Source organism: Protopterus annectens, chromosome 14.part0 (genome assembly GCF_019279795.1).
Source record: "Protopterus annectens isolate FY-2018-M chromosome 14.part0, PAN1.0, whole genome shotgun sequence".
Classification (NCBI taxonomy): Eukaryota; Metazoa; Chordata; order Ceratodontiformes; family Protopteridae; genus Protopterus; species Protopterus annectens.
The window spans coordinates 53,237,827-53,250,589 of record NC_056748.1 but is presented as its reverse complement, the minus strand read 5'-3'; the positions used below and the strand labels follow the sequence as shown (position 1 = coordinate 53,250,589).

Genomic DNA, 12,763 nt, shown 5'->3' with positions numbered 1-12,763 from the left:
TGGGAAATGGTGTCAAAGGCATTGGCTAGGTCCAGGTGAGCCATATGCACGTTTGCCTTCATCCAGGGATTTGGTGACAGTCTCCAAGAAATCCACCAAGTTCAAGAAGCAGGATCTCCCTTTAACAAAGGCAAACTGGGTCGGGTCGGGCATTTGGAGGTCTCCTATACCTTTGTTGATAAGGTCTATGATTATTCTTCCCATAGCCTTGCACATTAGGCTGGTCAGGCTTACAGGTCTACAGTTCTCAGGGTCAGTGGAGATGTCTCCTTTATGTAACGGGATGGCGGTTGCTGTTTTCCATTCAGCAGGTACAAAACCAGTGCTTAGACTGTGGTTAAAGAGAATCCAGCAGTGCAGCTACTTCCTGTTTTAATCCATTTAGAACGCAGTCTGGAATATTTATTTATTTTTATTTAACATTTGTTGACCGGGAAAGTCCGACTAGGTTTCGCAGAGCCTATTTTCAGTGGAGGCCCGGGGAGAAATGCTCCGGATGCATGTCTTTGGAATGTGGGAGGAAACCCACATGAACACAGGGAGAACATGCAAACTCCACACAGAAGGCACCCCAGCAGAGAATCGAACCGGAGAACCTCTTGCTGTGAGGCGACAACGTTAACCTCTGCACCACTGCGCTGCGGTCCCGTGTATAACCAGGTCCCATGTAAGGTGTGTTTTTGGCTTTGGAGAGAGTGTTTATGGGATATGTGGCGGGGGCATAGGAAGAAGTTTTCAATGAACCTGTCGGATGTGGCTAAAGAAGGCCTTATGGTTATCCTTAGAGAAGAAGGCTAATTTGGATTCAAAGTTAGCTTTAGAATGCCTTACCAGGTGTCTTATTTGCTTGTTTAAGCAGAGGAGGGAATGCTGCCATTTCAGAGGCCGTACCTTCCTGCCCTTGGACAGCAATTTCTTTCTCTGATTGTATACTGTTAATGGTGGATGTCCACCAGGCAGGCTTGTTCTTTCTTGAGAATCTTGTTTTGGTCCTATCATATATGGCTTTGTTAATACATTAGTGTAGATGTTTATAAAAGACATTAGTATAAATCCCAGTATAGCTGACCATGCCATCAGTGAGGCCAGGGGCTATGAAGTTACTAATGCCATCATATATTATGTTGTAATTGGCTTTGGAGAATTTTTTTTAGTGTAGTTGCTGCTAATGGGGGGGGGGGTCAGGTGTTAATGTTACTTCTACTGAGACTGATTTATGATCAGACTTCACTAGAGTAGGCCACACATATGGAGTGGTGCAATGATCACTCATTTTAATGAGCACCAGATCCAGAACATCTGGGTCCCCTGTGAGGGTGTGAACCAACTGGTCCAGGGCACTGGAGTTGATGATGTCTAAGAACCTTTGAACAGGTGTGTTAGTACATGTATAATTTGCCCAATCCATGGATGGGTAATTAAAGTCACCTAAAACCAGGGTGTTTGATTGTATCTTGAGTGATTCAAGTAGATCCAAGTATACAGTGTGGGTATCCTGGTTCATGGACCGGATCCTATAATTGGCAATAACTTGAAGAGGGTCTCCCCTACAGTCAATCAGACCTGGATTAGTTCAATGGAATCATTTGTTTAACCAATCAAGAGGTATGCTTACCTTTGATGAATATTGATAATCTTCCTCCCTTAATTCTCACACTTTCAGTTTGTGGTCTGAAAGAGTGGAAGGTATTATAACCTGTTATGGCCAGTGTGCTTTCCGTGGCCTCTGCGACTACACAGATGTCAGCATCTTCTAAGAAGAGGGCTGCTTCCAGTGAGTGCAGTTTTAGGTTTAGACTCCAGCTTAGCAACATAACCTTGAGATTGCTTTTTGAAGACATTTTTACATTAGGAATTTTGCTGTTGTGACATTGCCTAAAAAAGGAACTATGGGAGAGGCAAGAGCCTTAGCCAATAACCAAAATCCCGGAACTATGGGAGAGGCAAGAGCCTTAGCCAATAACCAAAATCCCAGAGGTAACAGATGAAGACAGTCTCTGGTAAAGCAATGTGGTCTCTCTACTGTGTTATTCCACACTGACAGGTACTTGATCCCCTTAGAATGATACCAGAAATTAAACCAATTGTTGAAGTCAATCATTTTTGGTTTATATTGTGGTATCATCTTAGGTGAATGTAGTATGCTGCTCAAGGCTAGGGACATAATTGCCACCAACAATGTTTGGTGGCAGATCCACCTTCATACAGGCCCAGGCTAAAAGAATGCCAAAAGTGAAAGACATTGATCAATATGGTTTTGTGGAGGTGAGGCAAACATCTAACATTAACAAACACTGATGATCCAGAGGGAAGCAGAATGTAAGAAAATACCATTGTTGTTGGTGGGTCTTGATGAGAGAAAGCACTTGACAGTGTAAGCCGAGACTTTGAGGCAGGACAATTGAAGCATTTGCATTTCCTGAAAAAAAATATAAGGTTGATTAGGAGGATATATGAGGGATCGGAGTCAAAAATTAAAGTGGGTGGGGTCCTTTGATAATTTCTGTGTGAGCAGAGGAACCAGGCAGAGGTGTTCTCTTTCCCCTTTGTTACTTGCATTATACTTAGAACCACTGGCAAAGAAAATAAGGGAATCGGAAATTTAAGGATATTATTGGTATGGTAGTCCAGAAAAGTTCTCTGTACATGCATTTACCTGACAAAACCAGAAAGAGACATTACAGTATTGTGAAACGTTTTCAGACAGTTTCAAATCTTTCCGGGATACAAAATTAATGAAGCTAAAACAAAGGCGACAGTGGTAAATTATATGCCCACACATGAATTGGTACAGCAACATCCATATTTATGGGGACATGAAAAAATGAAGTATTTAAGAGTATGGATTAAAAAAAGACTGGTGTGGCAGCTAAGGATATGTGGGAAGAGATTAAGCAAAAGACAATACAAAAACAGAAAATGGAAGCTTTGTTATACGGATACAGATAGTAAGATGCAAACAGCTGAAATTTTTTTAGCCCCATTAGTCTTATACACAAGACAGGCATATTTTTATTAACCAGAGAAGAAATTGTGGATAGCAATTAATGAGCTGAAGGACCATCTGGGAAGGGAAGACAACAAGAGTCAATGGATAAAATGGCTCTTCCAACAGAATAGGGCCGATTGGGATTACCCAATTTGCAGGGGTATTTCAGAGCTACACAGTTAAGGCTCCCATACATAGCACAAGCAGAAACCTATTAAGTCAAAGTGGTAAGAGATGATGATGAAACAGAGGCGAAGCTAAAGAAACAAGGAGAGACTGGGATTTTGGATGCAGATCCTTAAGGAGAATAACAATAACCATACAGAATATTATATTCGTAAAGTAGCAGAAAGTATTCCAAGAACTAACCTTACACAAGAATAGAGCAAGGAGATTTTACCAATAGGGATGACTACAATTAGGGGTACAGAGTATAGGCAAGATGGGGCTGGAATTTACTGGAGAAAACTGGCAAAGGAAACTTGGTATTGGGAACAAATAACTAGAGTGGAAAAGGTAACAGAATGGGAAGACACCAAAAATTAATTTGGACTGCAGGTTAGAGATTGCCTTCCCTATCAAGGATTGATATCAGAGTATAGGCAAAGAGAAAGAAATGGGCGGGGGGGGGGGGTCCTACACGAAAGATCAGCACTGGTAAAGTTTTTAGAAGAATCCTAGAGCAGAAGCGGCCATTAAAAAAAGAAATAATTAGTAGAGCATATAAAACATTGCATAAAAATCAATTAGAGGAGGTTAGAAAGGACTGGGAAGAGAGACTGAATAAGCAATTCACAAAGAAACAATGGAAGGATATATGTAGGTCTCCCAAATAATTACCAAAATCTAGAAAATTTTGAATTTTTCTTGGAAATATTTACATAGATAATTTTATATCCCAAGTAGACTCCAGAGAATTTTTCCTCAGGTAGACTGCAAATGTTGGAGGTGTAACGGGGAAGAAAGAGGTAACTGGGAACAAATTTTCTGGGAGTGCAGCGAGTTGGCAGACTTTAGTGATCCCCTGCAAGATGCACTGTCAGAGATGCTGGGTGGGCAGATTGGTGTGAAGAGGAAGATTCTTCTGAGCTATGATACAGAATTGGAATTGTCTAGACATGGTAAGGCCTTGCTGTGTCTAATTATGGTGTCTGCCAATAAAGCAATTACTAAAAAATAAAATTCAAACCCTACATCAACTGTACTACAGGTAGTATATATAGTAACAGACAAAAACAACTGGAATTAAGATCTTTAGAAAAGGGTAGGAGCAAACTACATAGAAAAAAATGGGAATTGTGAGAACAATACATATGGGGGAGATAAGGTATAAGAGAGGACAGGACTTAATGAGATGTAATATTTGACTGAAAATTATTGGGTAGATTGTAAATCAACTATAATGTTTGTGTCTGCATGGTTTGTGATGTAAAATGTTTGCAACTAGGTTTGTGTTGGTGTGGTTTTGTCATTTATATAAGATTGCCTATGTAGTAAATGATGGTTTAATAAAGATGTTTAAAAAAATGGCAAGAAATGAATAATTTATGTAATATTGCTTAGGTTAAATGATATATAGCAAGATATGTGAAGCATAATATTTGTTAAATTTTAATTTAATACAGTTTGATTACTTTTATATAAATGTAAATTTGCCTAGGTCACAAGTGATATTCAATAAAGGTGTTTAAAAAATAAAATCTTCTGAAGGATGATGTGTACACTACAGCTTCTGGAAAGGGTGGGACTTTATTTTCTGTAGTTTATCCCATTTGTTACAAAGAAACATTTTTTTCTGATGTTCAGAGTAAATAAACCTATTATTCCATCTCAGGAAGCTATTTCAGTCACAAAGTGCAGCAAAGTCTCTCCTTTTCTATAGGGCAAAATAAAAGTAAAATAAATTAATAACAGTACCCATTTGTTAACCATGCAGGCCCACCGGACACACAGTCACTGTTCAGGGATGACCCAGGAGCTATGTCAAGTTAATTGGCTACACTGGAGGCAAATGGAAGCTGTGGGAATCAAACTCAGGAACGCTGAATAGCAGCACATTGCCTTAAACGGCTGCACCACAGTGCCAGAACATAAATTAAAAAAACAAACAGTAACACCAGACACACACTGTCCCAGTAGTGATACTGTTACAGAAAATACTTTGTGTAAACAATGTACAGGACTTGGGTTAGAGGCACTGGTAGGGTTAGGATTAACACATGCAGACCCCCTGCCCTACCTTACTCGTATGTACTAACCAAACCTGCTCCTAACCCTCCATACAAAAATGAATATACACATAATCACGCATATGTTTTACATGTGTGTGTGTGTGTACACATGCGCACACACACTTGTGTAAGCAGCCAAACAAAATTCCAGGCATAAGTCCACAATTATAGAAATCTCAACTCAAAAGACAAAATGACTCACAAAAAATTACTTTGTTTTTGTGGTGCCCTCTATTCAAACATTTACAAATTTAACATATTCAAATTGCAGCCAATCTACTACCACACCCTACTGCAATACTTACAAATAGACCCAAACAGAATCTTCTGTTGCAATCCTATGCAGCAATGTTTTCTGATACACCTTCATAAAGGAGAAGCAATTACCTTAATTTTACTAGTGTTACACTATCCCTTATCTCCACAATACTTTTCTTTATATTTTTTCAAGTATCTATTACATCACCTTAGAAATAACAATTTATTATGACTTGCATGACATTTTTTTAACCTGTACTGAGCAATGAAACTGATTTTCTAAACACTATTAATCACACCCCAAACAGGGGTCTTTCCACTGCTGCTATTTACTTTACATTTGTTTACCCAGAAAGTCCGACTGGGCCAAATGACCCCTTTTCAGTGGAGGCCTGGTGAGAAATGCTCCACAGAAAAATGAAAACACATTACAGAAATAACAACACACTGCAGATAAGCAGACATTATAAGAAACAAGTAACTGAATACCAATATTAAAAAATAATTGCAATTACAATAATAAAAAAGCCTTAAGTAGGTTATAATGAGTAAAGTGATCTTAAAAACAAGGAGTAAGTGTATAGACATAGATTCAGTAGTGGAGAAAGACAATTTGGAACTTTGAGAAAAAAATGGCTGATCAAATGCTGGATATTATGGTATTGTTGGAACAACAAGAGGACAAAGAAAGAGTAAGACATACATTAGAAATGTACCCAAAACAGCTGATTATTGATCTGGGGGTACACCACTCGATACAGATCTACTGCTTGAGGTGGCTTCCCCTACTTTGACTAGGTGGGTTCTATCAGTGAGCCAGTTAGCTACCCATCTTGTAACATATGAATTGATGCCTAGTTCAGACAGTTTATCTATTACGCCCAAATGGGGAATAGTGTTGAAAGCTTTGGCCAGGTCAAGGTAGGTATTGTGCACGGCCTTCCCCTCGTCCATGGCTTTGATGACTGTCTCAAAAAAGTTGACCTAAGTTAACAAACATGACCTCCCCTTGACAAACCCAAACTGTGTGGGATCGAGTGCTTGAAGGTTGCCAATGTCCTTGTTAATGAGGTCCATGACAATCCCGTTCCATGGCTTTGCAGATCAGGCTAGTTAGGATGATGGGTCAATAATTTCCCAGATTGGTGGACACTGATTGCCCTCCACTCAGCTGGGACAAAGCCAGTACTCAGGACTTGGTTGAATAGGGTGCCTGATGGTGCTGCAAGTTCCTGTCTTGAGTTCATGTAGGATGCAGCCTGGGATGTTATCGGGTGCCATGGAGGTTGTATTTTTTCCCTTCGAGAGAGCAGTGATGACCTGATCCCTAGATATACGGGTGGCAGGTACTGGGAATGTCCTGATTTACTGATGGGGGGGGCAGAGGGGTGAAATTTTTGCTGAGTCCGTCAGCCAGCAAGTTTGCCATACCCAAGGCAATTCTATATATGATGTCCTTGACCATCAGTTCTGAACAGATCTGGGTGCTACCTTTGAGATTACGGACATATGTGAAGAAGGCCTTATGATTGTCCCTAGTAGATGTGGCCAATTTGGACTCTAAGTTTGCTTTGAAGGATTTCACTAGGTCTTATTTGCTTGTTTAGGCTAAGGAGAGACTGCTTCCAATTGGGCATCTGCTCCGTCTTGGTCCTGGACAGCAATTTTTTTCTTTTATTATAGATGTTCCCTAGACATGTTTACTCTTCCTTGCGGAGGATGATTTAGTTCTGGCAGGTATTTCTGATTTCACACATCTACATAAATGTTCGTACAGTAATTTTACATAATTACTTTTGCAATTACATCTTACAGCATTCTGTCATAAAGCCTACAGAAAGTGGCACAACAAAATATCTACTCTACTCAGTGGCATACCGCCTGCTCAGAGGCGATCTGTGTCTGACGTAAAAAGCCATGTCAACCCGGAATTAATGGACATGCTGCACCTCAGAAAATCCAAATCCCACCGAGCTACGCGCTCGAGAGACTTGAACCTCAGCATTGAAATAAACAGGACATGCTGGAGGGACAGATTCATAACCCAGAGGCTCCCTTCACTCTGGAATAAAATCCCAGTCCAGGTTAGGCAGAGTCCCTCATTGACTCTCTTCAAGAGGAATCTTGATGAGTGGATGGGAGATCGTAGGTTTACCTCGGGTATCACTTCTGTGTCACTGTTAGACAGAGGCACAGTATACTAACCTCGAAAAAGGGCATAGCAAAATTAATTTAAAATGGGTGGCGAAAGCCAAACACACTCTGGCTTGGCTTATAAATGCCCTAGGGCAGATAGCCTAGTATGAACCTATGAACCTAAGATGATACAGATGCATCAAAACAGGTTACTAAAATGCTTAGGAAAACCTACATTTCAAACACTAACAGAAAAAAGGAACACACCAAATCCACTGGATACACCACACAGAGGAATCCACAATGTAGAAAACTTCTTTAATGAGGAACTGGAACACACAAGCGCTTTCGCATAGTAACACTATGCTTCTTCAGAAAAAAAGGAACGGAATCTCTCTCAACTGTACAAATTTCGCAGAATGTCCAGATTTTTGCCTTATATTTTGTGGTCCATTTTTCATAAAATTGTGGTTTTCTGGCTAATCATTAAAGACTGAAGTCAGAAAATAATGACATATTTGAGTTTCAGACTTCATATCATCCAGAACAGTCCTGCTAATGCAAAACATGTTAGTCTATCAGCATTCTAAGAGCAATATTTAAAAATTGTCTCTACTTCTGGGTCTTTGTCACCCCCATTATTTATGGGCTTAGTCCTGATTTCTTGTTGTAACAAGTATGACCATAGCCCTTTGTTAAATAAATGTTTTTTCTTACATGCTTCTTGCACTGTCGTCACTAGTTTGTCAGTATTGTTCACTAGCTCAAAACTGTTTATTGCTGCAAAGGCTACCTGTAGCTCTCCAGCAGGCAGCTTGCACAGGTATGATGGTTGTGTATACCGCAGCATTTCCTACCAAGTACCAAAGTATATATGCGTACATTAAATAACGTGACTAGGGGTGGCAGGTTTGTCAGATTAAACATTATACTCTGTACATTCACTCATATAGACATAAAGGAACGGGGAGAAGGCGTGTCTGACTTGCAGCGGGCAGGCGTAAGTAATCGTTATTCTGAAACGTGATGTACGCAAAGAGGACATCCGCTACTTCTCGCTTATGTCCCAAAGTTTGTACAGTACCAGCTACTAAGACCCCAAAAGTGACCCTATCCAACCTTAAAATAAATCTGACATAGAGAGTGTGGTTTGAACCAACAGCTGTTAAAATACCAGGCGAGTCTGAACTTGTGCCTCAAATTTGTGACCGAAAAAAAAACACCAAAGTAGAAAAAGGATTATAAGTGTGATGTCTGTGTATGTGTAGTAGTAGTATCAGTCTTGGAACACAAAGTCTTATGTTCACCTCTAGCTATAATGTCCCCTTAGGAGGTTTATAACAAAAAGCGGCAGGTACGTACCTAAATAGAGAGAAGCGCCCGCTGCGATCCGGCTTGGCATCTGTCACATCTTCGCCTTCCGTGACATCCGCTTCGGGCAGCACTGCCGGCTCTGCATCACCTGCACCGACTGACATCTACAACAAGAACACAGTTAGGAGAGCCATTCCTGAAGGAAAAAATGGGTCACATTTAGGAAAAAACGACAAAGTGAAAGTAACTTACCTTCACCACACTACTCTTAGGTCTTTGTCACTTGAAGCCTGTACAATGTTGTACGCATGCGCAGAACAACGTTTAGTTCTTTAATGAATCCCCCTCCGCCTTTATAATTATCCACGTGGTGCTTTCTAAGAAATAACACGCTTTAGTGTCCCGGCAGTTCACTAACTCAAGGAGTGCCACCCCCAAGTGATGTCATTATTGTAGTGCATTTGCCGAGCCCCTCCCCCTTTCTGGGACACTATTACAGATCCCGCGTTGTATCTAACCTATAAATAGTTTCTAGTTTTGCTATAATTTATTGGAAAATCAAAATATAATAAGTTATATTGCTTAAAGTGTCCCGCGTTCATTTTCTAATGTTGGTGTCATGACGTTTTTCCCCACCCATCAGTCCTGCTGGAGTTTACCTTCCCTGGGGGTAAACGTGCTTCTTGTGTATTTTTTTTCTGTTTGCAGTTTATTTGTATGCATTTACTAGGATAGTGAACACTGCCAATGTAAATCTTTATAATTACAGAGAACTAGCAGTCATAGCTCTCAACCAATCTGAGACAAATTGAGAAATAACCAGGGACTCTTGAGACAGTGGCAGAATAAGAGAATGTGAATTAATAAACGTGTCCTGAAATAAACTAAGTGTATAACTGTAATTATTATCAGTATTCATCACTTTTTCCTCCAAAAAGTGCCACTTTTAGGACAGAGTAAAATCTGAGTAACAATCAGAGATGTCCCTGAAAATCAGGGATAGTTGTGAGGTACTCACCCAACTTGATCATTTTCAGACAGCCAGCGAGTACAAACTCAGAGAAAAATACACACACGCACACACATAAATATAGAAAACATGAGTGTAATTCAACATATTTCACATTATTTCACACTGTGAAAATAGCAGACTCCAAATCCGACTTCAGGCCAGTGACAAGCGGAGTACCACAGGGTTCAGTCCTGGGTCCTCTCCTGTTTCGTATCTACTTCTCTGAAGTACAGGCTAACACAGAAGGTCTTTGGCTAACGAAGTTTGCAGATGACTGCAAACTGGGAGCCATAATCGAAACGCCTAACAATGTGGACATCCTACGAAAGGGCCTCACTGAGACAGATGCCTGGTTTCAAAGCCATGGCCTCAAGCTCAATGCCAAAAAGTGCATTGTCATCCCCTTTGGTAAAAACTCTATACCCATGAACTACCACATAGGTGGTAGTTTACTTAACACCGAAAGTGTGATAAGAGACCTTGGGACACAGGTAGACAGCAGTCTCTCCTTTGATAATCACATCACCACAGTGGTCAGGAAATCCTTCTACGTGGCACACCTCATCACAAAAGGTTTCTCATCCAGAAAAAAAGAGGTTATTGTTCCCCTCTACTCATCACTCATTAGACCCATTATAGAGTACAGCACCCCTTTTTGGTATGTACCTCACAAGACATCTACAACAACTGGAGAGGCCACAGAAATACCTCACAAAGAGGATTACTGGCCTCAAACAGATGCCCTACGGAGACCTTCTCAAAAAACTCCAGCTTTACTCCACAACATATCGCCTACTCAGAGGCGATCTCTGCCTAACATACAAAGCTATGTCAAACCCAGAGCTGTTGGACATGCTCCACTTAAAGAAATCCCAATCCCTCCGAGCTACACGCTGTAGGGACCTAAACCTTGTCACCACAATAAACAAAACATGCTGGAGGGATATAGTCCTGTCCCAGAAACTTCCCATACTCTGGAACAGACTACCTATCTATGTCAAACAGAGCTCCTCATTAGCACTCTTCAAGAAAAATCTTGATGATTGGATGGGAAATAGGAAATTCACCCCGGGATCACTTCTGTGGCTCTGCTCGATAGGGGCACAGGAAAATAATTTTCTTGGGTGGTGAAAGCCAGGGTACCTTTTTGGCTAGGCTTATATAGGCCCTAGGGCCAATAGCCTAATACCTACCTATGAACCTATATATTACATGAGTTGGTTCCATTGATACAGATACACATAACCTTGCAGGTAATAACCACTAACACCTATAGTATGACTATTACTTAGTGTATTTATTAAAGTATGCTACTTTATGATTTAAAATAACATACAGAAGATGCATGTATTTATTTACATGTTGCTTACTAGGTTTATCCAGTTGTCTGGGCATTTTTTCTTACTGGACCTTGGATAGGATAAAGCAAAGTTATTGTGTTGTTCAACTAAAATGATATGCAAAGTCTTACAGATAACAGAGTTACCATAATGAACGGTTATGTGAAGATGCAATTACAAATATGTACAAATATGTAGTTCTAAAAATTATATAGGAAAGAATACAATGACAAATGAAGGAAAATGTGGAGAAGAAGAGGTTTAGCAGTAAGGGTATCCATTAAACCAAAGAGAGCAATTTGTAAGAGCATAGGTAGTAACCATATGGTCCCCGCTGGTGCCCCTTGTTACAGTAGGGGCTGCTTCCATTTTTTTCCCAAATTACTATTAGTTATATAGCAGTGTTAAATTTAATTAGCCTATGTGCCCTTGTGATTTACATTAAACCTCTTATCTTTGTAGATACTACCAAGCTATTGAGTTAGGTTGCAACACGGCCAACCTACCTTTAATGTTGTTACTGGATTTGACTTGCAAAATGGTCCCCTAATGTTTGAGAAATGCTGCTTTTAGCATTATGGGTGTGAGACGTATACAATGCAGTATCATAGTGCATAAGACAGTAGGGGGTACTGGCGTTGGTAAATGTGTTATTCCTCCTAACCCTTATGCCTGGGACTATTACACTGTAGTGCTCCCTGGACATGGTGACAGTTTGTGACCTTCTATCAGTGACATTGGACTTAATATTCCTAATTATTATTCCCCATTTAGTATGTCTCACATGCGGCTAATTGTTCAATGTCCTGCCATATTATATCTTTGATGTGATGGAATCACACACCTTGCTACATTTTTTAATTTTATTTTTTTTATTTTTATTTATTTGCAGTTTGTTTGCCAGGATGGTCCATTGGGCCAAGAAGAACCCGTTTTCAATGGAGTCCTGGGGAGAAAAGCTCCATAACAACAAAAGTTATAAACAGGTAATTGTAGAAAGACACACAATAACAACAGTTATAAACAAGTAATTATATAACAGTAAATGCAGAAGTACAACTAAAATCATAGCGTTTACAGATACAATATAAAGCAAACAATCAAGGATAAGAAAAATAGGAATTGTTGTAATTTCTTGCTAGTACTTTATGAGGAAAGGAGTAGGACTGGAGTACCTGAGATGTCTTAGGTATGGAGAGGAGAAGCGGTTATGTGGGATGGGTGCAGGAGCATTCCCAGAGAGAAGTTATGTGTGAGTGCAGTGAGGTTTTGAAGGAAGAGTGACTAGAGATGGTGCAGATGGATGGTGGAAGGGAGCTCCACTGACGTGCAAGGGCAAAACATAGGAGATTATTGCCAGGAGGGCGGGTGGGTTTATACAATTCTATCAAATTTTGATTGCTGGATTTTTAGTATCTTTCTGGAAGGTGCATTTTAAGGCATGAGGATATGGAGGGACTGAAAATGAGTTTGTGAGCACGAG

General features: G+C 40.1%; 1 protein-coding gene across 1 annotated transcript in view; it reads right to left on the bottom strand.

Moving 5' to 3' along the window:
• CASP7 (caspase 7) overlaps positions 1-9,315 on the bottom strand; it is a 472,872-nt gene extending 463,557 nt beyond the window's left edge. The window contains exons 1-2 of the mRNA XM_044055765.1: positions 9,181-9,315; positions 8,977-9,092 (exon numbers count right to left, since the gene is read on the bottom strand). Coding sequence (XP_043911700.1) covers positions 8,977-9,092 — 116 coding nt within the window. The 5' untranslated portion in view covers positions 9,181-9,315. The remainder of the gene's footprint in view (positions 1-8,976; positions 9,093-9,180) is intronic.
• Positions 9,316-12,763: the final 3,448 nt, after the last annotated feature.